This window comes from Trachemys scripta, chromosome 2, assembly GCF_013100865.1.
Source record: "Trachemys scripta elegans isolate TJP31775 chromosome 2, CAS_Tse_1.0, whole genome shotgun sequence".
Classification (NCBI taxonomy): Eukaryota; Metazoa; Chordata; order Testudines; family Emydidae; genus Trachemys; species Trachemys scripta.
In genome coordinates, this window is record NC_048299.1 from 270,955,081 (window position 1) to 270,981,620 (window position 26,540).

General features: G+C 45.3%; 1 protein-coding gene across 2 annotated transcripts in view; it reads right to left on the reverse strand.

The window, feature by feature from the left end:
- FAM135B (family with sequence similarity 135 member B) overlaps window positions 1-26,540 on the reverse strand; it is a 348,914-nt gene that overhangs the window by 29,614 nt on the left and 292,760 nt on the right. For both annotated transcript variants that reach the window (XM_034763663.1, XM_034763664.1), the window contains exons 8-9: window positions 5,974-6,127; window positions 2,877-2,926 (exon numbers count right to left, since the gene is read on the reverse strand). In XM_034763663.1, the coding sequence (XP_034619554.1) occupies window positions 2,877-2,926; window positions 5,974-6,127 (204 nt within the window). The remainder of the gene's footprint in view (window positions 1-2,876; window positions 2,927-5,973; window positions 6,128-26,540) is intronic.

Genomic DNA, 26,540 nt, shown 5'->3' on the forward strand with positions numbered 1-26,540 from the left:
AGCGCTACCGGCTTCACGGTTTGCCGGGCAGCCTCCAGACTCTGCGTCGCTGGCTGGGCACTTCCCCTCCCGGGCTCCAGCTGCGCTGGGGAAGCACCAGCCGGGGGCGCAGGGTCTGGGGGCTGCCCGGCAAACCGTGAAGCCGGTAGCGCTTGGGCAGCCCTTTTCGCGTGGCTGGGAGTGGAGGGGGCGGAGTTAGGGCGGGGTTGGGCAGGGAAGGGGCGGAGTTGGGGCAGGGCTGGGGTTGGGAAGTGGGCGGGGCCAGAGCCCCGTGGAGGGTCCTCTTTTTTAATTTGTTAAATATGGTAACCCTAATATTGTGAAAGCCAAACGTATAACTGGATTCAAAAAAGAATTAGATAATTTGATGGAGGACAGGCCCATCAATGGCTATTAGCCAAGATGATCAGGGATGGAGCCCCATGCTCGAGGTGTCTTTAAATCTCCAACTGCCAGAAGCATCTGGCACTGGCCACCGTCAGAAACAGGATACTGAGCTAGCTGGACCTTGGTGGTCTGAGCCAATATGGCCATTCTTATGTTCTTAAGTGTATTTTCTCCTTTCTCTACTGCACTTGAACAAGAGTGAGAAACAGATACAAGGCTGTAGAGTTCTCTTTTATAATTCTACTGGTATTTATGCACTCCAGCCTCTATAGCATATAACAACAGAGAGTCCCGTGGCACCTTTAAGATTAACAGATGTATTGGAGCATAAGCTTTCGTGGGTGAATGCCCACTTCGTCGGATGCATCAGTAGCAGTAGAATCCACAGACAGTAATTATGTTTTATGGTAAATGTGTTAGTAAAGCCCTACTACAATGGGGCCCTGATCTATGGCTCGCGTCCCTAGGTAATACAAATTAATAATAATAATACAAGTTATACCTTAAAAAATCTAAACGAAACAAACCAACAAAAAGTCTCTTTGCCAGTCACAGTCCCTTTTCACCATAGCACCACAATGAATCCTGAGTTCCTGCTTGATTTTTACCCAGTCCTTCCCAGGCAATCTCCCAAGGCTAGTGGCACTGAAATCTAAATCAGGACTGAAAGTAAATCCTTGCATGCATATGTGTGTGCGCGCATGTGTGTGTGTAACTGTGGGTATCCTGATTGTACTTACACTGCCCTCACTGCAGTATTCCTGATTCTGCAATCAGTTCAGTGTGGGCAACCTCCTGTACCAATTCAAATAGTGAAATCAAAGGGGCCTATGGGGTGGAGGCATGTGCCCCCTGGGTGCTCTTTGCGGGATCAGGGCCTTATTTTGTATAACTAGTCCCCCTGGCTTAGAAGAAGAAATAACTTGCACTGTCAGCAATGCTGTTTACTTTTAATTTTAAATATTAGCACCTAAGTTATTGCATAAATTGTAAAGGAAGGCCCGGAGAGCAAGCTTCAAAGGAGAAGCTGCATTAACACCCAGGGTTATTAAATAGCATGATGGTTATTTTTCCAGCTCATTGGCTCTTAACCTTTTCAGCAGGCTTGAGATAACGGGAAAGGTCAGTGTCAAGCTCTAATTGTGATGTTCTTGCTGTATAATAACAGTGGGTCATTCAAACTGAGAGGTAGGCAGGTGTCGGAGAAGTCCTGAGAGGTAGCCATTCCAGTTGGTCTTAGGTACTCAGCACTTCTCAGGATTCGGACAATGGGTAGTGCTGAGAAGGACCCTCCAATTCCAAGTCCCTCCCAATTCATCTGAATTCTGCAATATTCATTCATTCATTTGGGACTTCCAGAGGAGCCCAGGGAAGTCTGGAATCCACTGTATAATTGCCCGACATTCACAAAATCATGAGTCATTGCCGAAATCATACCGTTGCCTTAAAAATCAGATTTTGTAAAGTAACAATAAATGTTGAGGTTCTTTTATTTGCCTTCTAGTTTCTGAACCGTCAGGGTACACTTGGGTCATATTTTCAAACTTTTCTCTGCAACCAGGAGGGTTAGACTCACATCACAGACCATGACATCTCACTCAGTTACCCCTTCCTTGAACCCAATAACTTGTGTTTAGCTGAAGCACAGCTTCCATAAATACATCCGGTCTTGATCTGACATCAAGAGATGGGTAATCTACTACTTCCCTTGATAGTTTGTTCCAAAGGTTAATTACCCTCACTGTAAAAAAATAAAATAGTATGCCTTATTGCTAATTGGAATTTGTCTGGTTTTGGCTTCCACCCATTGGTTCCTGTTTTGCCTTTCTCCACAACATTAAAGAGCCCTTTAGTACCCAACATTTTCTCCCCAGGAAGGAATTTATACACTGTAATCAAAGTCAGGTCTCAGTCTTCTTGTTGATAAACTAAACAGATTGAGCGTTACATCTCTCACTATAAGGCATTTTTTCCAGCCCTTGAATAATGTTTGTGGCTCTTTCCTGCATCATCTCTCATTTTTCAACATCCTTTCCAAAATGTGGACACCAGAACTGCATGCAGTAGTCCAGTTTTGGTCTCACCGATGCTGTATTCAGAGAGGTAAAATCACCTCCTTACACCAACTCACTACTTCCCTATTTATATGCCTGTTTAATTTTAGGCACCCATGTTTGACCATTTGGTCCTATATACCTGGCACTCAATCAGCAGTAAACCATATATTATAACCAGGAGTCGGTAGCTCCCAGTCCCATTTAACTAAGCTGATCTTTGGGGCAGTTCCTAGGGATGGAGGTGTCAGGCCTTGTTAAAACAGTCCAGCCAGTGATTTGATGGCAATGAAGGAGGCCCCATATGCATTTGCAGTCATAGTGCAAGAAACATTTGTTTGACTGGTGGCCGACACTGAACTTGCTTCTCCCAAGTGAGTTGTCTCAGTGAGTTTTGAAACCGTGTGAACGTATTGATTCTGCTGAAGAAAATACCTGCAGCTCGGTACAAAGTTGAGATAGCGTATCTTCCACAGCGAGCTCCGCTGGGGGCACAAAAAGAAAAACCAAGTTTGAGAAGTGACACATTAACTCATAGCTGTCATTCAACACTCGACGCTCCACCCTCCACTGGCAAGAGTCTCCTTGGCTCTGCACCCAAGATCTCTGCTCAAAAGCCCCATTCTTTCCTTAATGGTCAAATCCTGCTCCCTTTACTCCAGCAGCTACCCTCAGTGAAGTTCAATGGGACACTTGCCTCAAAAAAGCGTGCAAGATTTGGCTCTTCCTATATGGGACTCCCAGTGGTATAAGCAGCAGCTTGACCAGAAAGGGAGTATGCACACTACAAATGCCCTACCCCTTTCCCAGCAAGCAACTGTGTTAGGACTAGTGCTGGAGCATCCCCAGCTTCCATTGGGGTCAGTAGTATTGGCAGTGCTCAGCGCTGCACCAGAGGCACCCAGCACCTTGCAGGATTATGCCCTTACGTACTTTATAATGCCAAGGTAACACAGCAACAAAGGGCAAGCTGCTAAGTGCGCTGGCAAAAGCCTTCCAGGGCAGCAAATGCTTCAGCCAGTTGCCCTATACCTTGTTTCATCCCCAATATCTGAGGAGGTAAGCCAGGCTTGTAAATCTTTATGCAGCTCTGGGTCTGAAGTCTGTCAGCTCTTTGGGGCAGGGATTGTACCTTCCTCTGTGTTTGGAAAGCCCCTGGTACCTGCTGGGCCCTGCCACAGTGTCAGTAATAAATCCTATATTTGGAACGTGTATGCCTCTATGCTTGGTGGTCTCAACCAAAATGTTTGCTTTGGGGCCTTAGTGTAGACCTAGCTTTTATAGCTTGCAGCTGTCGAGTGAGATGGCCCCAGGGAAATCCCATGCTGCAGTTATGCCCCACCAAGTGTGGGTCATAGAGACATTCTGCAAAACGTCATAAAAACAGGAGATCTGAAACAAAACCTCAGGAACTTTGGCTTGTGGAATTTGCAGGGAGGAGTCATCACTAATAACAACAAGTATATAGCACATGGCTCCAAGGGAAGACCATACAAAACACCTCCTATTTAAATGTGCACAGTAACCATGAAGGGACAAATTGACACAAGGGTGTCTAACTGCAATTTTGCATTTTCATAGGTGCAACCACTGGGGGCATGAACACACATACCCACACCCCATCTTTTAATGTTCTGGTTCATGCATTTGCACTCTTGGGTTCTCAGGCTTACTCCAGACCTAAAATTTAGGCTGATATAGCTAACTGGTCTGGAGTGTGAAAAATCCATCCCCTTGACCAATGTTGCTGTACTGACCTAACCCCCAGTGTAGACGCAGCCAAATCAATGGAAGAACGCTTCTGTTGACATAGCTACTGTCAGCTGGAGAGGTATAGTTCCTACACCAATAGAAAAACCCCTTCCTTCAGTGGAAGCTGTGTCTACACTAGGGGGCTGTGCTGGCAGACCTATGGCAATGTAGCTGGTATAGTCCCTGTAGTATAGACATACCCTTAACGTGGAAACTGGATCGTTACATTTTTTATGTACAGAGCATGGGCCTAATCAACGCCCACTGAAGTCAATGAAAAGACTCTCAGTGACTGTAACAGGCTTTTGATGGGGCCCCAAAGTCCTGAACCTGCAATCAGATATTTTAGACTTGTAAATGAGAATAGAGAATTTCATTCATAAGTGGCTAAGTTGCATTTAGTGAATCTGCATGAATAGCAAGTATGTGTGCAAACGAAATGCGTATTTATGCATCGTAAATTGTCTAAAAATCTGCCCCATGGGATGCAGAAATGTAACCTGTATGTGTTTTTGGTCTTTTTATATTTGTGATAGATGAAACACACAAGAGGCAATATCACCTTGCAGATTTCAACTTCCAAACCTGCCAATGTGTGAGGCAAATAATCTCTACATGTGACTAATAACCAAAATGCATGACACCTGTGTTTTGTTGTCATGCTGTAATTGACAGGTTACAGTAACTTTAAAGTACCGGATCTGTTTTTAAGGATGTTTTCTCACTGTGTGAAAGAAATAAACCAGTTTTCTTAACTGAATGCAGGTTATTTGAGAGAGGGGAACATGCGGCCCGTAACAGTGAATGCAGCAGGACGAGGAGGTGGAACCAGCCCCAGTGTGGGATGTGCAGCACAATGTTTTATAGCTGACTGCTCCAACAGTACCTACAGAATCGATATGGAAGACATTCTCTCTCTCTTTTTTTAAGCCATTGGTCAGTGGAATGGGGCACATCTCTCCCATCGGCTCTGCAATCCTAATATTGCCAGCTAATGCCTTTTTAAAATATATACACATGAAAGCGCCATCCATGCTTCCTAAATCCAAAGAAACGGGTTGGAAAACAGAGACTGGCTTGGGGAGTTCTTCATTTCTAATTAACTACTCAGTACAACTGCAAGCATGAGAGAGCACAAATTAATGAATGCAGGCCTGCAACCCTACAACAGTGCTAGGCTTTGAAGCGTTGGACCCAATATCCTTACTAGTGCCTTGAAAGGTCTACAAAGCCATAGTGGCTTCTGCTTCAGGGGGAGAATCTATTAAACAGCTAAATTAGGGAGAAAAGCAGAAAACACTTTAAAGAGCATGTAGTAATTATGCTATTATCAAGGTGTCTGTGGTAAAAAGCAATACATTCTAAAACAGAAATTGGAGACTATGTTCTAATAAAATTTACCCTAAATTGAGTTTTCCCCCCTAATTTGAAAAATATTTGCTCATGGGGCTGTTGGTTCCTAAAGTTCTCCCACACCTGATAGGGAGCTCAAGGCTTTGAAAGGCAACCGATTCCAGTTATCATTCAAAGAAACTATTTTTGGACACTTATAATAACTTATTCCTTCTAAACACTAATGCGACCTTTAGCTAGTATAAACTGATTGCAGTAGAGCGATGTCGATTTACATCAGTCCTGACTCAACATTACCCTAAAATAAACACCAAAAATAAAATCAGGGAAAAAAATCCCCTAAAATCCCATGACAAACTGGAAAACTTAGTTACTAAAAGGTCTGTTTAAAATGAGACTAAGAGATGTAAAATATCTGTTCTCTTACCTAACTTCAGCTGTGGCAAATCTGGAATCTCTTTCATTATGACTGTGTAGTACACATGAAGCCCTCTGTATGCATTCAAGAGCAGCAGACACAGGTCCTTATGCCATTTGTATGCATGCTGCATGCAGTTTTCAGAAGGGACATAAAAGCTTCCCTGGATAAGGAAACAGAAAAAATAAATGCAAATTAAAATTTATGCTCTTCTTTTGTGCTGGAGGTTTTAAAAATGTGAGTGTGAGATGCCCCATAAGCTTGCATCCTTTAGATCACATGTAGATCTTTATTTCCACTCCTCGTCAGTGTACAAAGAACCACACATTTGGTATCACATAAGAGGATGTTCAGAGCACGATTCCTACTGGTCCTTTCCTCAGGCATTAGCTCCTTTTCTACATCAGAAGCAGGAAGCCTGAACTTGGGTCTGTCATATGAGGAAGCAAGTGGACAGAAGAAAGTATGTTTAAACACAGACGTCTCCAAAAACGTGTGGAAAAGGAATAGTATTTTATACCTACCTATAGATGTAGGTAGTAGAGCTTAAGCCGGCTTTTGCAATATTGTAACAAAGTCAGAGGGATACCCTCCATTTAAAATCAGAACCTGACTACAAATTTGCTGCCTGCAATTGTTATGAGCACAGCCTAGGGTTACTAGAACTGAAAGAAAGAAGATAAAAATGGTTCCCTGATATTTTCAATTTGTTTACTTTGTGCATTTGACAGCACTCTGTAGATAGTCAGTTTCCCTGTTTGCCCTGTGTAGTGAGCTAAGCCCTGATCCTGCCATCAGCTCTGGATTTCATTACAGAATTGAGGCCTGAAGAACTTTTCCCTGTTGTTTGGGTGGTGGTTTTTTTACCCAGAACCGCATGAGAGAAAAAACACTTGAAAGAGGGATTTCAGGAGCAGGTGCTCATTATTCAGATTGACATTGTCCCTTTAAGATAGAAGGACAGAGAGTCCCAAACCAAACCCTGGTACCCAAACTTTCTTGAACACTAATGAAGTTCAGATACTGATTTGCACAGTGCAGCCGGGCCTTCCTCCTACAGTAAAGTGGCGGAATTACACCACCACATCATAATTCTCCTGCACTGAATATGGGTAAGTAGAATGGCCCAGTGGTACATTTTCAACTCCAGTGCTTGATACCGACATAGTGAAGGATTCAGGTGTCAAGAAGCATGCCAATCCTGGCTCTGTTTGCACGTCACACACTGAATTTCCACACTGTGCAGATTACTATCCACTTGCTATATTCCCTGCTGACTGCAGAAGGCAGTGGACACCACTGGACAGTCAACATTTCCCTGCAGGGACCACCTAGCAGTATCTGTGAAAGGACAAAAACAATGAGGCATCCTTGGGGCACCTTAGAGACTAACAAATTTATTTGGGCATAAGCTTTTGTGGGCTATAACCCACTTCATCAGTTATAGCCCAGGAAAGCTTATGCCCAAATAAATTTGTTAGTCTCTAAGGCCTGGTCTACACTACGAATTTAGGTCGAATTAAGCCTGGACACATCCACACGACGAAGCCCTTTTTTTCGACTTAAAGGGCCCTTTAAACCGGTTTCTTTACTTCACCTCTGACGAGGGGATTAGCGCTGAAATCGGCCTTTGTGGGCCGGATTTGGGGTAGTGTGGACGGAATTCGACGTTATTGGCCTCCAGGAGCTATCCCACAGTGCTTCATTGTGACCGCTCTGGACAGCACTCCCAACTCAGATGCACTGGCCAGGTAGACAGGAAAAGCCCCGCAAACTTTTGAATTTCATTTCCTGTTTGCCCAGCGTGGAGAGCACAGGTGACCAGGCAGAGGTAACCATGATGGAGTCCCAGGATCGCAAAAGAACTCCAGCATGGACCGAACGGGAGATACGGGATCTGCTGGCCATATCATAGAATCATAGAATATCAGGGTTGGAAGGGACCTCAGGAGGTCATCTAGTCCAACCCCCTGCTCAAAGCAGGACCAATTCCCAGCTAAATCATCCCAGCCAGGGCTTTGTCAAGCCGGGCCTTAAAAACCTCCAAGGAAGGAGACTCCACCACCTCCCTAGGTAACGCATTAGTAAGTTCTTACACCTGGAAAAGACTATATAAGGCGGATGCCTCATCTCCATCTTGTCTTCAATCCTGCTTCATACCTCTGGAGGAACTTTGCTACACTGAAGCTCTGAACAAAGGACTGAGGGCCCATCCCAGCGGGGGATGTATTCCAGAGACTTGATTTGAACCTGCAGTTTATTCCATCGCTGTTGCAAGCCTGAACCAAGAACTTTGCCATTGCTGTATGTAATTGATTCCATTTAACCAATTCTATCTCTCATCTCTATCTTTTCCCTTTTATGAATAAACCTTTCGATTTTAGATTCTAAAGGATTGGCAACAGCGTGATATGGGGAGACGAATCAGTGCTAGCTGAACTCCGTAGCAGTAAACGAAATGGGAAAATAGTAGAAAAAGTGTCAAAGGCCATGAAGGACACAGACCATAACAGGGATGCACAGCAGTGCTGCGTGAAAATTAAGGAGCTAAGGCAAGCCTACCACAAAGCCAGAGAGGCAAACGGAAGATCCGGGGCAGAGCCGCAGACATGCTGCTTCTCCGCGGAGCTACATGCCATGCTAGGGGGTGCAGCCACCACTACCCCAACTGTGTGCTTTGACTCCATCAATGGAGAATCACACAACAGAGAAGCGAGTTCGGGGTACGAGAAGATGATGATGAAGACAATGAAGATAGCTCATAACAAGGAAGCGGAGAAACCGGTTTCCCCAACAGCCAGGATATGTTTATCACCCTGGACCTGGAACCAGTAACCCCCAAACTCACCCAAGGCGAGCTCCCAGACCCCAAGGGCACACAAGGGACCTCTGGTGAATGTATCTTTGTAAATATTACACATGGTTTAAAAGCAAGCATGTTTAATGATTAATTTGCCCTGGCAATCGTGGCCAGTACAGCTACTGGAAAAGTCTGTTAACGTGTACGGGGATGGAGCAGAAATCCTCCAGGGACATCTCCAGAAAGCTCTCCTTGATGTACTCCCAAAGCCTTTGCAAAAGGTTTCTGGGGAGGGCTACCTTATCCCGTCTGCCATGGTAGGACACTTTACTACGCCAGGCCAGTAGCACGTAGTCTGGAATCATTGCATAACAAAGCATGGCAGCATATGGTCCCAGTGTTTGCTGGCATGCAGACAACATCCATTTCTTATCTCTCTTTGTTATCCTCAGGAGACTGATATAATTCACGGACACCTAGTTGAAATGGGGTGATTTTATTAAGGGGACATTCAGAGGTGCCAATTCCTGCTCGGCTGAACAGAAATGTTCCCCGCTGTTAGCCATGCGGTGGGGAGGAGGGGGGAAGTGATCATCCCAGAGAACTGGGTGTGTGTGGGGGGGTAGTTGGGTTTGTGCTGCATGTTAACCCGGAAACCACAGCCCCTCCTTCTACATTGCAAACCCATTTTAAATGGCCAACCCAATGGGTGCTTGGTATGGGAAATGAGGGCGCTGCTGTTTGAAACCATTCCCACATGTTATGAAGATTAAAAAAGCCTAAAGACTGTGGCTTACCATGGCTGCCTGTAAGCCGAATTCTGTTGCCTGGCACTGTGTGAGTGATCTCTCACACCAAACCGGCAGGCCCTCAATATAAGAGGAAAAATGCAACCTTGTAACGAAAGCACATGTGCTGTGTAATGTGAACAGCAAAATTTAACGTGAAAGAGTGTACCCATTGTTCTCTAAAATGTGTCTTTTTTAACCACCTCTCTCTTCTCCTCCACCAGCTGCAAATGTTTCTCCTTCGCAGAGGCTAGTGAAGATTAGAAGGAGAAAACGGCGGACTCGGATGATATGTTCTCGGAGCTCCAGATGTCCTCCCACGCTGACAGAGCACAGCAGAATGCGTGGAGGCAGTCAATGTCAAAGTGCAAAAAAGCACAATATGAACGAGAGGAGAGGTGGCAGGCTGAATCGTGGGCTGAAGAGAGCAAGTGGCGGGCTGAAGAGGATAGGTGGCATCAGCTTGCTGACAGAAGGCAAGAGTCGATGCTGCTGGAGCATCAAACTGATATGCTCCAGCGTATGGTTGAGCTGCAGGAAAGGCAGCAGGAGCAGAGACCGCCGCTACAGCCCCTGTGTAACCAACAGCCCTCCTCCCCAAGTTCCATAGCCTGGTCACCCAGACGCCCAAGAACGTGGTGGGGGGGCCTCCGACCACCCAGTCACTCCACCCCAGATGATTGCCCAAGCATCAGAAGGCTGGCCTTCAATAAGTGTTAAAGTTTTAAACTTTTAAACTTCAGTGTGTCCTTTTCCTTCCCTCCTCTCCCACCCCTCCTGGGCTACCTTGGCAGTTATCCCCCTAGTTGTGTGATGAATTAATAAAGAATGCATGAATGTGAAGTAACAATGACTTTATTGCCTCTGCAAGCGGTGCTCGAAGGAGGGAGGGGAGGGTGGTTAGTTTATAGGGAAGTAGAGTGAACTGGGGAGAGGGGAGGGTTCATCAAGGAGAAACAAACAGAAGTTTCACACCGTAGCCTGGCCAGTCACAAAACTGGTTTTCAAAGCTTCTGTGATGCGCACCGCGCCCTGCTGTACTCATCTAAGCGCCCTGGTGTCTGGCTGTGCATAATCAGCGGCCAGGCGATTTGTCTCAACCTCCCACCCCGCCATAAATGTCTCTCCCTTACTCTCACAGATATTGTGGAGCGCACAGCAAGCAGCAATAACAATTGGAATATTGGCTTCGCTGAGGTCTACCCGAGTCAGTAAACTGCGGCAGCGCACTTTTAAACGTCCAAATGCACATTCCACCACCATTCGGCACTTGCTCAGCCTATAGTTGAACAGGTCCTGACTCCTGTCCAGGCTGCCTGTGTACGGCTTCATGAGCCATGGCATTAAGGGGTAGGCTGGGTCCCCAAGGATCACGATAGGCATTTCAACATTCCCAACGGTTATTTTCTGGTCCGGGAAGAAAGTCCTTTCCTCCAGCTTTTGAAACAGACCAGAGTTCCTGAAGACGCGAGCATCATGTACCTTTCCAGGCAATCCCACGTTGATGTTAGTGAAACGTCCCTTGTGATCCACCAGGGCTTGCAGCAGCATTGAAAAGTACCCCTTGCGGTTTATGTACTCAGTGGCTTGGTGCTCCAGTGAGAAGACAGGGATATGGGTTCCGTCTATCGCCCCACCACAGTTTGGGAATCCCATTGCAGCAAAGCCATCCACTATGACCTGCACGTTTCCCAGAGTCACTGCCCTTGATATCAGCAGGTCTTTGATTATGTTGGCTACTTGGATCACAGCAGCCCCCACAGTAGATTTGCCCACTCCAAATTGATTCCTGACTGACTGGTAGCTATCTGGCGTTGCAAGCTTCCACAGGGCTATCGCCACTCGCTTCTCAACTGTGAGGGCTGCTCTCATCCTGATATTCTGGCACTTCAGGGCAGGGGAAAGCAAGTCATAAAGTTCCATGAAAGTGCCCTTACCCATGCAAAAGTTTCGCAGCCATTGGGAATCGTCCTACTCCTGCAACACGATGCGGTCCCACCAGTCTGTGCTTGTTTCCCGGCTCAGAATCGGCGTTCCACGGCATGAACCTGCCCCAGTAACACCATGATTTGCGTATTGCTGGGGCCTGTTCTTTGTGAGAGGTCTATGTCCATGTCAATTTCCTCATCACTCTCGTCGCCGCGCTGCAATCGCTCCAATTGCCTCCTTGCCTAGTTTTGCTTTGGCATGTTCTGGCTCTGCATATACTCCAGGACAATGCGCGTGATGTTCATAGTGCTCATAATTGCCACGGTGATCTGAGTGGGCTCCATGATCCCAGTGCTATGGCGTCTGGGCTGAAAAAAGGAGCGAAACGATTGTCTGACGGAGGGAGGGAAGGGCGAGTGACAACATGGCTTACAGGGAATTAAAATCAACAAAGGTGGCTGTGCATCAGGGAGAAACACGAACAACTGTCATACAGAATGGCCCCCCACAAAGATTGAACTCAAAACTCTGGGTTTAGCAGGCCATTGATTTCACGGAGGGAGGGGGAAGCAAATGAATACAGAACAAATCTGGTCCATCTATCTTTTACATCTTAGGTTGGCAGCAGATGGTGCAGCATGACTGATAGCCATCGGCATCTTCTGGGTGCTTGGCAGAAAATGCTGTATTATGACTGCTAGCCATCATCGTCAAGACGGTTCAATAGGACTGCCGGCAGGACTAAGTCTCCAGGAGACAAAATATTTCTGCCCAGGTGCCTCTGACCAAACTCACTGAGGAGTACGATGACGACAGATACCAGTCGTAATACACCATCTACTGCCAAAAGGCAAGGAGCTGCTGCTGTATAGCAATGCAGCCCCACGTCTGCCAGCACCCAGATAGCCGATGACGGCTACTAGTCATACTGCACCGTCTACTGCCAAAAGGCAATTAGCTGCCGCTGTGTAGCAATGCAGTACCACGTCTGCCGGCACCCAGATGACATATGGTGACGGTGAGCTGAGCTGAGCGGGCTCCATGTTTGCCGTGGTACGTCGTGTGCACAGGTAACCCAGGTAAAAAGGCGCGAATCGATTGTCCGCTGTTGCTCTGATGGAGGGGGAGGGGCCTGACGACATGTACCCAGAACCCCCCGCAACATTGTTTTTGCATCATCGGGCATTGGGATCTCAACCCAGAATTCCAAGGGGCGGCGGAGACTGCGGGAACTGTGGGATAGCTACCCACAGTGCAACGCTCCGGAAGTCGACGCTAGCCTCGGTACTGTGGACGCGGTCCGCTGACTTAATGCACTTAGAGCATTTTATGTGGGGACACACACAATCGACTGTATAAAAACGATTTCTATAAAACCGGCTTCTATAAATTCGACCTAATTTCGTAGTGTAGACATACCCTGAGGTGCCACAAGTATTCCTCGCTGTTTTTGCTGATACAGACTAACACAGCTACCCCTCTGAAACCTGTGAAAGGACAGCAGTTCTCTATGCTTAGAATAGAGGAGGGTATCTCAGGACTCATCTTCCCATACATGGCCTGCAAGAGCTTGAATTTGGTGGTGTATTTTCCCAGGAGTTAGCTGGGATTTTGCAATGGACACAAGGGAAGCAGTTTGTCGTGATGGGTGGGAAGACACTAACATGGGGCTTCTCGGTTGGCTGACACACCACAGGCTGAACCTAGGACCTCTAAAGCTGCACCCATGAGTCGCCACAGCTTGAGCTAAAGGGACAGGCCCTGTAGCTGGGGGCTGCAACAGACTCACACCCTGTGGGGATCAGACACAGAGGAGAATGCGTAACATACACCAAGCAGTGAATTACGAGAGCATGGAGCGGAAAAATAGACTTTCTTCAACCTCTCCTCCTCAGCACACCCATACAGGGGCAGCCATGATATGGATCCCAGCCCTCCAACTGTCTCCTGGTAGGTGGACACTTGTATTTGCACAGATCCCCACTGATTTCAATGTGGCTTTGAACGAGCACAGGGGCTTGCCCATGTGGAGTCAGTCAGGGCCAGGGCTCTTGTCCAACACTTGTATTTCTTATTGGCAAATTTTAGTCTCTATTAGGAATCTCTCAGGATTGTCGCTGAGTTGTGTTTTAAATATTAGCTTTAAATCCCGAAGGTTTGGACGATCTGAGCACCTCACATTCACAACACAGTATCTGGGGACCGGGGGAGGTGGAAAGGGGGAACGAATGGAGAAAAGGTGCTGGAAGAGGATAAAAATGTGGAAGTGGATTGCTAAACTTTTTAGAGTTAAAAATATACTACTGCCACATTACTTAGGCTAAACCATTCTGATAAATAAAGGCTACATGAAATAACAGAAGCATCTATTTGTGGTGCATTGTAATTTCACATTTTATATTGGTGAGATATTAGATCTTAGTTGCACAACAAGATGATGTTTTAATGGGTCTGTTTGCTGCCTTTCTTGATGTAAAACATCGTTATAATGCAAAAATAATAAGAACCAGGAAAATGGAACAGCAGCTGGGATCACAAATGTGTGAGTTAAAGGCAGTGAAAATCTTTATCAATTAACTCCATTTGAATTACATTCGTGTTTGCATAGTTCTCAGATGTTGCTTTCTTTTAAAATCCTAACATATTTTTCAAATTGATTTCATATGAATGATTAGAGTCCCTGTGTCAGAGATCAGTTAATTCACGTTAGCTAAGCACAGGTTTTGTGAGAATGGTTCTTGCAGAGACCTATGTAGTGCAAACAATGGATGGGGGAGGAGAAGTTCTTTATAAAAATATTGTTTGCTGCCCAATATATTGGGCAGCATCTAGAGGTCACAGTACAGAGCAAGAGCAAGGAGACCTAGTGTGACACCAAACCAGAAAGGCTTAAGCAACTAGTAGGCTAAATGATACAAATTCAACCTTTAAAAACATATTAGAGAAGTATATACATTGTACTTAGGGCCATTCTTTATAAATAGCTAACAAAGCCATGTTAGATAGACCAGGGCTTTGAAATGTAGACTGGTATTGTTAGAGAATTAGAAGAAGATAGTTACTGTATTTGTCTGTGTTTACCTATATCTTGTCAGAGGTTAGCAATGTTACTATATTCTACTGATTCAGAGATCAAAAGGGAATATTAACATTTAGATGAAACTTGGGTATAATAATATCATTGTCTATATTTCTCTTTGAAGTTTGTAGTAAACTATCTATGAACTGCTGAAATGGTTAATTGCCTTATGCTGATCAATGCAACTAATTACCTATGTATACACAGGAAATAGGATTGACTTCTAAGCCATAATGTATATTACCTATTCTTCATCCAATTAATGCCTGATGCGTTAACTACTGTCAAGAGGCTAATGCAGCCTGCCAGAGATCTAGAAAAGAACTCTAGGGCCCCAATCCTGTATCTCAGATCGGCTTTAGCTTGGTCAGGGGAAGCTTGAATCGCAAGACTGAAGTCTCCAGCTCCAAGTCTGGATCACCCTGGTATTTCTCATGGAAGAATTTATACAAACTCTGCACATGAACTGGCTATTTGGATTATAACCTAAGGAACTGACTCTGAAAGAACTTTTTGCAACTCAGCGGCTCACCATCTCTACTATGAACAGACCTACGAACTTTATTCCTATCTGTACGTATAATGATCTTTAATCATAATCTCTCTTTTCTTTTTAAATAGATCTTAGTTTATTAATGAGAATTGGGTGTAAGTGTGAATTTGGGTAAGATTTGAAATATTCATTGACCTGGTGGGTAAAGTATCTGATCCCTTGGGCAGGGGTAGAACTTTATATATGATGAACAAGATTTTCAGTAATGCTCCTTATATTTGACTAGGCTATCTGGGTGGGAGCCCAAGTCTGGATTGCTTTAATGGAACTTATGTTTTGATAACCAGTAAGGTATTGTAGCAGCTGTTTGGTGGCCGGGTTGGTGAATCTAATTATTAGAATAACCACCAGTTTGGGGGATCATCTGTCCCATTCTTTGCAGTTTGCCCTGATTGAGCAATCTCAAGTGTGATCCCCCCCCTCCTCCCCAGCAAGAACCATCACACAGATTTTAGTCCCAACTCCGCATTAGACTAGCTGCGTGACACTGGGCAAGTCACTTGATCCACATTTTCAAAAGTTATGCTAATTTTCAATCCTTCCATTCTTGTGTGCCCAACTAGAGTCACTCATAGGAGCCTGGTTTTCAAAGATCCTGACCCCGAGCCAACTCCAATATTCGGCAGTGCTGATCACTCAGGGCTCCCCCCGGCTATCTATGGACTTGTGGCTGCTTTTAAAAACATGGGTCTTCATGTCACCTCCCCCTCTGCAAAATGGGGATGAAAAGAACCCCCCACCCCATGTGGAGGTTGCTTTTAGTTCTTCAGGTGAACAGCATTAAGGAGCGTTTGGTGATCGCACAGAATATTTTGGACGGGTAAGCATTCAAAAATCCAATTAAAAATATCATAGGCTCAACAAGCCACTCTCTGACATTTAATCCAAGTTGATTCTGGACCAATTGTATAGTGTGGTTGGTGTGCAAAGACAGCAGACAGCTGGAGTCAAAGCCCTATTGAACTGAAACATGAGAGGAGTTTAAATGTGATCCTGATAAAAGAAGAAAATAGTGACATGCATCTTTTGGTCATTTTAAAAAGAATTCCCTGTGATTTCAGGCTCTGGGAACATTTACACTGTATATTCACTACATGTATGAGGAGTCTACATGGCTGAGGAATCATGGCCCTAATACATCCCCTTGGCATCACCAAACCTGACCTTCCCCTCAGAAAAGGGAATATGTTGGAATGAAGGGGGTGTGGGCAGCATGTAGTAATCTTCTGTGATCCAATGTTGGCATAATCCCACCCCCAACACCAGAAGCTGGTATGTCAGGTGCAAGTTAGAGCAGCCCTGAGACAGCTCTAACTTGCACCAGGGGTAAAACTGGCCCTGGCTGTCCCCAGGATTAGGCTAGGTTGGAAGTAGCTTCCAGTCATCATTGTCCCCACCTTGGGTGTTGGGTCAAGCACAGCTCTGGATCTGACCCAGATTGTGAGGCCATCGAGTTAAAAATCTGATTAGTCACTAAGTAAAGAGCTGTTTGTATGAACCCAAACCTCAAACACAGAGCCCCCCCCCCCCCCACCCAGCATGTTTGTGTGCACATAGAGTGCCCAAAAGTCTATGTGTCAGTCAAAGCTGAGCTCACACAATAGTGTGCATGTGAGGAAACCCCCAATTTGTGCACAAGCATCTGGCGTGGGCCTCAAACTTGACCTGCTCCCACACGCCCCTTCCTTAATGGGTCACAACATTTCCTGCTACTAGTAGGTGCTGAAGTAATAGTGCTCTGCTCGGGACATTACCTATGGTAAAAGGCTGCAGGCAGGGGTAGTCAATAGGGGGATCGTGGGCCACATCTGGACCCCCAGATGCTTTTGAACAGACCCCCAAATCTTTTTATTTACTTATCATTATTGTTTCTATTATTTTCTCTGGAGTCTGGACCGTGACAAAAAATAATTGACTATCCCCTGGCTACAGGGCTACAATTTCACAGCAGTCAGCAGAAGAGGAACTGAGCTGGGAGAGAGAAAGCTCCTCATCAAACACCAGTGTCTTAAATAAGAGCCACGGAAGCACAAAAAGGGAGCCAGTTCAGTTTTTCCTTTGCATTAATGCATGGAGCAGCATGCAAGGAGCCTTCCCTGTGCTCCTTGCGCCCGGTGGGGGAAATCCCAGTTTCTCCACTCTGGGTGCCTCAAGGCTGTGTATTGCCCCAAAGTGTGGGGGAGGGGTGGGGTAAGAGCAGGAGCAGAAGCACCCTACAAGTGGGGGAGCATGACCCTCTGGCCCCTCTCTGTTCCAACGCCCCTGTCCCCTATCCATACTAAGTTGCCTGGTATCGCTGTAAAGAACAACACTGTGTGGACACTCCCAGCACCTGCCAACTCTCATGATTTTATCCCCAGTGATGGGATTTCTGAGGCATTTGTCTGGCGATGACATAGGAAGCTCCAGCCCCCTCATGGAGTTCAGCCCTGTCAGAAGCCAGCAGAGTCGCTTCAGACCGCTCCCTCCATCCCCTCCGGTCCTGAGAGAATGGAGAGATGGAGCCTCTGCCCACCCTACCCCCTGGCAGCACCTGATGAAGAACACCTGTAGCTACCCCACCAAGCCTGGGAGAGGGGAGTAACGAACCCTAGGAGCATGTGCAGGGGGTATAATTGGCTAGGGGAGGCTAAGCCTGCCCTAACTCAGGCTCTGGCCTCACCAATGCTCTGCCCCGAGGCCCTGCCCTCACTCCCCCCCTCCCCCAAAGCCAGCAAGGCTCAGCTCAGGCTGGCGGCTTGGAGATCGGGGCTCAGCTGGCTGGCGGCCCGAGGGTCGGACTGGTGCTCAGGCCGACCAGGAGCCCGGGGAGTCAGGCTGTGCTTGGACCACCCGGTGGCTCAGGGCAGCTGGGGTGGGTGTGCTGGTGATCGGGGCAGTTTGGCATGGGCTTCTCTGGCTGTAGTGGTGGGGGGCCTCCAGCGGGTGAGGGGAGCAGAAGGGGCGGAGCCTTGGGCTGAAGGGGTGGGGCCAAGAGCTAGCCTCCATGAAGCGGGTATTCAGGGGCCACCCGTGCCTAGGAGGAGCAGAGATGAGGCTGGGGGGTTGGAGACTGAACTGACGGAGGCTGAAGGGGAGGGGGACAGGACTGATTGCGGGGCAAGGGTCAAGCAGATGTGGGGGTGAGAGCTCCCATAGCAGGTACCAAAGTCACCTTATCCAATACATTTGGGAGAGGGGGCACCACTAATTGTCACACGTGCAGAGGGGGAGTCCAAAACTCGAAAGGCAGATTTAAAAACCTAACAACATCATGATTTTTTTTTTTAATGTCATGATTTTTTTAGCCAAGCCCATGATTTGGGGGGTTCGACTTATGAATTTGATCTCTTGAGGACGGCAATACGGCACTACTCTACTCAGCCCAGCGCCTCAGAGTTACAATCCAGCCCTGACTGTCTATGGCTATTAGGCCATACCCTTAGCTGGAGTGAGTCAGTGCTGCTCCGTTGGTGGTCCATTGTCTTTGGAACCATTTGAGTTTGTGTGAACAACCCTCCTGCTCTAAGTGAAAGCTGAAAAACCACAGACAGAAAAGCCACCCTATTAACCAGCCAGGCCAAAGGATCCCCGGGCATGTCTCCCATCAAAGCCAGTACTGCAGCTGGCCCTTCAGACTAAATACACTATAAATCGACAGCAGCGGTGCTAGCATGTGTGCGGGAAAATTCTGACCACGGAGGCCCAAATCCCAAATTCCTCTGCCTGGCCCACACAAAAAATTACATCGGTTTAACTCAAGGTGTGATTTTAAACTGATTCAGTGAAACCGGTGCACGTCTCTGCGTGGAGACTTTCAGGAAACTTCAGGTGCAACCTAACCTGCTACAAGCCAAGCATAAATGCATATGGTGTGTTCACAGAGGGGCTTGCGCTAGTTGGACTGAATTGGTTCTTAAGCTCAAATCACTTAAACCGGCACAACGTCTGTGTAGACACAAGCCCTACAGCAACGGAAGTGATGTGGTTCTGTCATGCTACTGAAGCAGCTTCATACAGGGAGATCAAAGCTACTCTGCATCCCCGGGAGCCCTGTAGATCTCTGCTTGTCACTGAGGAACACGAGGAATGGGCATGTCGGAGATGTGGCCAGAGGGATCCACAAAGTTCACACTGCAGTATGTTGGGAAGCATCCTCTGCACACGCTGCAGTAGTGGACACGCACACAGAGGGGCCAACTGGCCGAGGATTGTAGCTCTTCAGCAGCCCCTGGTTTGAATGCATTCTCCTCAGTGCATTTATCTGGGACATGTGCTGTTTTCCAGGCTATGACCCTTAAGGGGGGACCAGGTGACGATGTTAATGATAAAGTCCCAGAGCAAACACAGTATGAATGGAGCTAAGGGAAAAGAACAAACACCACAAGCACTAGCAATCAAGAGCCACAGTGTCTGAAGCAGTCTAGCAGTTGCATGGATAGCCTGGATCAAAGAGCTAAATGTTTTATATTCCAAAGGGCTTATTGCTGTTTAAGATGCAGCTCCTGTGCAAATGAAATGCTCAGAGAGACTCAGACTGTCCCCATTTGCTCAAAGTGTAATGGCTGCTCTAGAATTACAAATACATCCAATGTACAATTATACCTTAGTCTCCTGGGGAAAGAACCTCTCAACCTTTTCAATTAATTGCTTTGCTTTACTAGTTGTTTTAATCCCCTTGTTTTGTAGGCACAAGAAGTTTTTACTGTACTTGTTCCAAATGCACCTGTATTTGCAGCTTGTGATAGCTTTAGAAACAGAAGTCATCTCAGCCCTTTTAGAATCGTGGAAATGTAGGGCTGGAAGAGACCATGACAGGTCATCATGTCCAGCCACATATGCTGAGGCAGGACCAAGTAAACTTAGACCGTCCCTGACAGTTCTTTGTCTAACCTGTTCTTACAAAACCTCCAGTGTCAGGGATTTCACAATCTCCCCGGTAATTCCAATCTCCCTTGGAAACCTATTCCAATGCTGAACTATACTTACAGTTAGAAAGTTTTTCTAATATCTAACTTAAATCTTCCTTGTTGCAGATTAAGCCCATTATTTCTTGTCCTACCTTCAGTGGACATGGAGAACAATTGATCACAGACCCCTTTATAGCAGCCTTTATCATATTTAAAGACATATCAAGTCCCCATTCAGTCTTCTTTCCCCAAGACTAAACAAGCCCAATTTTTTTAACCTTTCCACAGAGGTCAGGTTTTCTAAGGCTAGGTCTACACTGGGGGGGGGGGGATCGATTTAAGATATGCAAATTCAGCTACGCAAATAGCGTAGCTGAATTTGACGTATCCTATTCGACTTACCCCACTGTGAGGACGGCGGCAAATCGACCGCCGCGGCTCCCCAGTCAATGGCGCTTACTCCTCTTGACGAGGTGGGAGTACGCGTGTCGATTCAGGGATCGATTTATCCGTCTAGATGAGACGCGATAAATCGATCCCCGAGAGATCGATTTCTACCCGCCAATCCGGCGGGTAGTGTAGACTAGCCCTAAGTCTTTTATCATTTTTGATGCTCTCCTCTGGACTCTCCAATATGTCCACTTCTTTTCCAAAATGTGGTGCCCAGAACTGGACACAATACTCCAGCTGAGGCCTCAGCAGTGTGGAATAGAAAGAGACAATTACCGCCTATGTCTTACATACAACACTCCTGTTAATACACCCAGATTAATTGTAGCTTTTTTTGCAACTGCATCACATTATTGCCTCATATTCAATCTTTGATTCACTATAACCCCCAGATCCTTTTCAGCAGTACTACCACCTACCCAGTTATTCCCCATGTTGTAGTTGTATACTTGATTTTATCTTCCGAAGCATGGTACTTTACACTTGTCTTTATTGAATTCCATCTTGTTGATTTCAGACCAAATAAAAGGGGAAAATAGATGGGAAGCAAATGGGGAAAAGATGATTTGGGAGAGACGAGAGAAAATGCAGACTCTGTTATTTTTTTTTTTTAATTATCTTTCATTATCTATGCTATATGGGAGAGCTAAATTTCTTCTGGAGGAATGAATCCAGCCCATCTTATTAGTTACCAAATGTTGTTACTTTTTAATGGCTGTTTGATGAGCTACATGGAATGAGATGCTCATTGTCAGTCAAGTTACCAGAGGATTGGATGTGCACATCACCAAAACCCACTACCACAACTGGTGCTAATTAGCATCCTCAGGCAAGGCCAAAATTTGAATGAATTTGGACACTGAACTGTCAGCACTAGATAAGATGATTTTATGGTCCCTTCTGGCCTTAAAATCTATTAGTTTGAAATCCTGTATAATACTGGCCATGTGTGATGGGCTCCCCAGGTTAGAAATGAGACATGCTGGATTAGGAGCATCTGGAGGAATCTTCCTATTTCCTAGATGTTCAGTGGCTAAGGAGAGAATTTTATTTTCCAGAAAGGTCCATCCAGCCCCTCTGTTTACCCAATGTATTTAATAGGAAAGTCATTTAATCTCTCTGTTCCTCAGTTTACTGACATAAATAAACCTGGCCAAATACTAGGCAAAAAACAATTCATGAATATTTCACAAGTACTATGGCTTTGGAACAATTTTACCACAGTCTGTCAACGCAGACTCCTATATTGGCTCATCACTGTGACGTCTGACTGCTTCCAGAACCTGAGCATTTGTGACTCAATTCCCAACCTGTAAAACGGGGATAATAGCTGAGCTCTATGGTGTTCACAAATTCACAGAGATTCAAAACTGGTTTGTATGACCGGTCAAATAGCTGCATGCAGGTGACTCTATTGAAATCGAGACCTTTGCCACTGACATTAATTGGGTAGGATTTCACCCCTGGTGTCTAATATGTATATGCAATTCACCAGTGATTTACAGTGGCCAAATTAGGAACAGGGATACTGAATACCAACATCAGATACATTACAAATAATTCACAGTCTGCCTTTATTAATACAGGCAGATTTCTTTTTAGCACTGTAATTACATTAGTTGCTATGGATGAGAGATCAAATTTAAACTGACCCATCAAAGAAACATACAAAATGTTCTGCTTCTTGACTTCACCCAGAAGACCAAACTAGGCAGCATCAAAAACAAACTCTACAAAGCCCTGCTGAATACATTTAAATAAATGACCCATTTAAATGAACAGACCTTCTGTGTGCTGCTGTTTTCAGCCAACCGATTTCTCCTATAATTGACTCTATTACTTTATAAATGGACTTTTCTTTTACAAAACGGGAAAGTAAAATAATTTCAAAAAATCCCCACTAATTAAATAAGGTTTGTGCCAATTCACTATTCTACCACAGAGAACAATTTGTAACTATCCACTTCCAATGTAACAAATCCATCTAATATCAAAATACCAAATGAATGTGATGCTTTGCAATATACTGTACAATGCTTTTATTTGTTTTGTATTAAAGCAATTTCCCAAACCATGTTAACTGTATGCAATGTTCAACCACTGAACGAACAGTTGGTAAAATGGACCCTTAATATTCAATCTAATTAGGACAGCATTACACAACTCATATTCAACTGCTAACAAATTAGTTGTCAAGAGTTTTAACATACTTAAAAGCCAGTTTAGTGTTGGCAGCCTTGTTAATTAAATTTTTTAGGACAGCCAGGACTAATTGGCATTGCTCATTCCATATCAAGTTCTGGAAATGACCGTCCAGCCACATATGCATGGAACAGAGGAACAAAAATCACATCATCCAGAGATGGAAGAAACCTCTTAGGTCATTGAGTCCACCTCCCTGCCAATGCATATTGTACCCTACTGGACAGTTACTAGTCTAGTTTCAAATACTCCAAGCAATGAGAGTCCATGTCTCCCCTTGGGAGCCTATTTCATAGTCTAAGATCTCACTGTTGGGAGAGGACCTGACTTAACACCGAATAAGCTTAAATTTAAGCACATTAATATTATTTTATTACAGTAGTACCCAAAGACCCCAACTAAGATTAGGGTTCCATTATGCTAGATGTTGTACAAACACACAATAAGAGACAGTCTTTGTCCTGAAGAGCTTACAGTCTAAACAGGCAAAACTGACCGCAGTGGGAGGGGAAAACACAGATCCAGAGAGGTGAAGTGACTTGCCCAAGGTCACAGAGCAGATTAGTGGCAAAATGGAATAACTTCAAGGGTAATTTCAGTGGATCTAGGATGATTTACACTAACTAGGCCCAGGCCTCCTGAGTCTCATTCCAGTGGCCTAGTCCACTGGATCATGCAAAGGATCAATGGGATCACTCAGGTTCTTACAGTTAAGTGCATGCTTAAATGCGTCACTTGTTTGGGCTGCAAATCTGCAGGTAGTCCCACTGAAATTAACAGAGCTGCTCATGAAGTCAATGTAAATAAGGATGGAAAAAATGGAACATAAATTTAAAATATATATAGAAATTAGGGTAATACTTACAAAAGCATCTCAGTCCCGTTTTCAAAAGTCTCTTAGGCACTAAGGTGATAAAAATCCATAAAAAGAAGAACAGGAGTACTTGTGGCACCTTAGAGACTAACAAATTTATTAGAGCATAAGCTTTCGTGGACTACAGCCCACTTCTTCGGATGCATATAGAATGGAACATATATTGAGGAGATATATATACACACATACAGAGAGCATAAACAGGTGGGAGTTGTCTTACCAACTCTGAGAGGCCAATTAATTAAGAGAAAAAAAAAACTTTTGAAGTGATAATCAAGCTAGCCCAGTACAGACAGTTTGATAAGAAGTGTGAGAATACTTACAAGGGGAGATAGATTCAATGTTTGTAATGGCTCAGCCATTATAAAAACATCATAAAAATCCATGAGATTTAGGCTCCTATATTACTTTGAAAGTTTTATCCATCCTTACCACCTCTCCAAATAGATAGCTATAATGTACTGGGAATGCAAAGTAATCATATAGTGTGGTCTACTTGTTCTCAGACTGGAGCAATTAATGAGCCTCAACTGTGACCAGTCCTCCTGCCAAAAAATATTCTATATTTAGAAAACAGGAAACATTACATAAGTTCTTGTGTCAGACAATGAAGAGTTGTTGGCAAGTATAAAAGCTTGACATAGTTCACAGATCAGAGAAGTCTACACAGAACAGTTCTCATACCTATTTAGTAGCATGCCAAAGTTCCTTGTGTATCAATTCTATCACCCAGCTCTTTCTCCTAAGACTATGTAACTATGGGGTATAGGGAAGGAGTGCGAGGGCTCCGGCTTTATGGGACGAGAAACTGCCTTTTAATGTGCGTATTATATCAATTTAATTAGAAAATTACCTTGCTTATACTGATTTACTAATCTTCTAGAAAATATAAGGTGCTTTGTTATCTAAAGCTGTAAAATTAGTGACAGAAATAAAATTGCTATCCTGTGTTTATAAGGCTGAGTAATTTGCTCTTGGCACAAGCAAATCCAAAAGCATCAATAAAGAAAATAATTAGGAAGAGATCATTAACAATGTATTTTTTGTTCACTCTTGGTCTTCTGCAAAATCTGATCTGTGAGAAAAGTTACTTATGTGTTTACTAAACACAGGGCCTGATTATGACCGTATTTCTACTGATCAAAGGAGTAACAACAATATACCAAAAGCCCTGAGGTTGGTGGGGAAGTGGGATACCAGGAGGAAGCACAAGCAGGCGAGTGCAAGAGGGGAGGACACCTGGCTCATACTGAGAAAACAGGATGATCAGCGAATTATCTTAAGTGCCTATACACAAATGCAAGAAGCCTGGGAAACAAGCAGGGAGAACTTGAAGTCCTGGCACAGTCAAGGAACTATGATGTGATTAGAATAACAGAGACTTGGTGGGATAACTCACATGACTGGAGTACTGTCATGGATGGATATAAACTGTTCAGGAAAGACAGGCAGGGCAGAAAAGGTGGGGGAGTTGCATTGTATGTAAGGGAGCAGTATGACTGCTCAGAGCTCCAGTATGAAACTGCAGAAAAATCTGAGAGTCTCTGGATTAAGTTTAGAAGTGTGAGCAACAAGGATAATGTTGTGGTGGGAGTCTGCTATAGACCACCAGACCAGGGGGATGAGGTGGACGAGGCTTTCTTCAGGCAACTAACAGAAGTAACTAGATCGCAGGCTCTGGTTCTCATGAGGGACTTCAATCACCCCGATATCTGCTGGGAGAGCAACACAGCAGTGTACAGACAATCCAGTAAGTTTTTGGAAAATGTAGGGGACAATTTCCTGGTGCAAGTGCTGGAGGAACCAACTAGGGGCAGAGCTCTTTTAGACCTGCTGCTCAAAAACTGGGAAGAATTAGTAGGGGAAGCAAAAGTGGATGGGAACCTGGGAGGCAGTGACGATGAGATGGTCGAGTTCAGGATCCTGACACAAGGAAGAAAGGAGAGCAGCAGAATATGGATATTCTATGATTGAAATCATACTGGGAGACAACCTTTGGCAGAAATTTCAGATGCAGGTGCAAGGAATATGGACCTTGGACTTCAGAAAAGCAGACTTTAACTCCTTCAGGGAACTGATGGGCAGGATCCCCTGGGAGAATAACATGAGGGGGAAAGGAGTCCAGGAGAGTTGGCTGTATTTTAAAGGATCCATATTGAGGTTGCAGGAACAAACCATCTCGATGTGTAGAAAGAATAGTAAATATGGCAGGTGACCAGCTTGGCTTAACAGTGAAATCCTTGCAAATGACCAGGGAGGAGTATACAAATATTGCTCAGGCATGCAGGAGTGAAATCAGGAAGGCCAAATCACACTTGGAGTAGCAGCTAGCAAGGGATATTAAGAGTAACAAGAAGGGTTTCTACAGGTATGTTAGCAACAAGAAGAAAGTCAGGGAAAGTGTGGGCCCCTTACTGCATGGGGGAGGCAACCTAGTGACAGAGGATGTGGAAAAAGCTAATGTACTCAATGCTTTTTTTGCCTCTGTCTTCATGAACAAGGTCAGCTCCCAGACTGCTGCACTGGGCAGCACAGTATGGGGAGGAGATGACCAGCCCTCTGTGGAGAAAGAAGTGGTTCAGGACTATTTAGAAAAGATGGACGAGCACAAGTCCATGTGGCCAGATGCGCTGCATCCGAGGGTGCTAAAGGAGTTGGCGGATGTGACTGCAGAGCCATTGGCCATTATCTTTGAAAACTCATGGTGATCGGGGGAGATCCCAGATGACTGGAAAAAGGCTAATGTAAGTGCCCATCTTTAAAAAAGGGAAGGAGGAGGATCCGAGGAACTACAGGCAGGGCCGCCCAGAGGATTCAGGGGGCCTGGGGCAAAGCAATTTCGGGGGATGCTTCCATAAAAAAAAGTTGCAATACTATAGAATACTATATTTTCGTGGGGGCCCCTGCAGGGCCCGGGGCAAATTGTCCCACTTGTGTGTCCTCCCCCCCCCCCCCCCCCCCCCCCCCCCCCCCCCCCCCCCCCCCCCCCCCCCCCCCCCCCCCCCCCCCCCC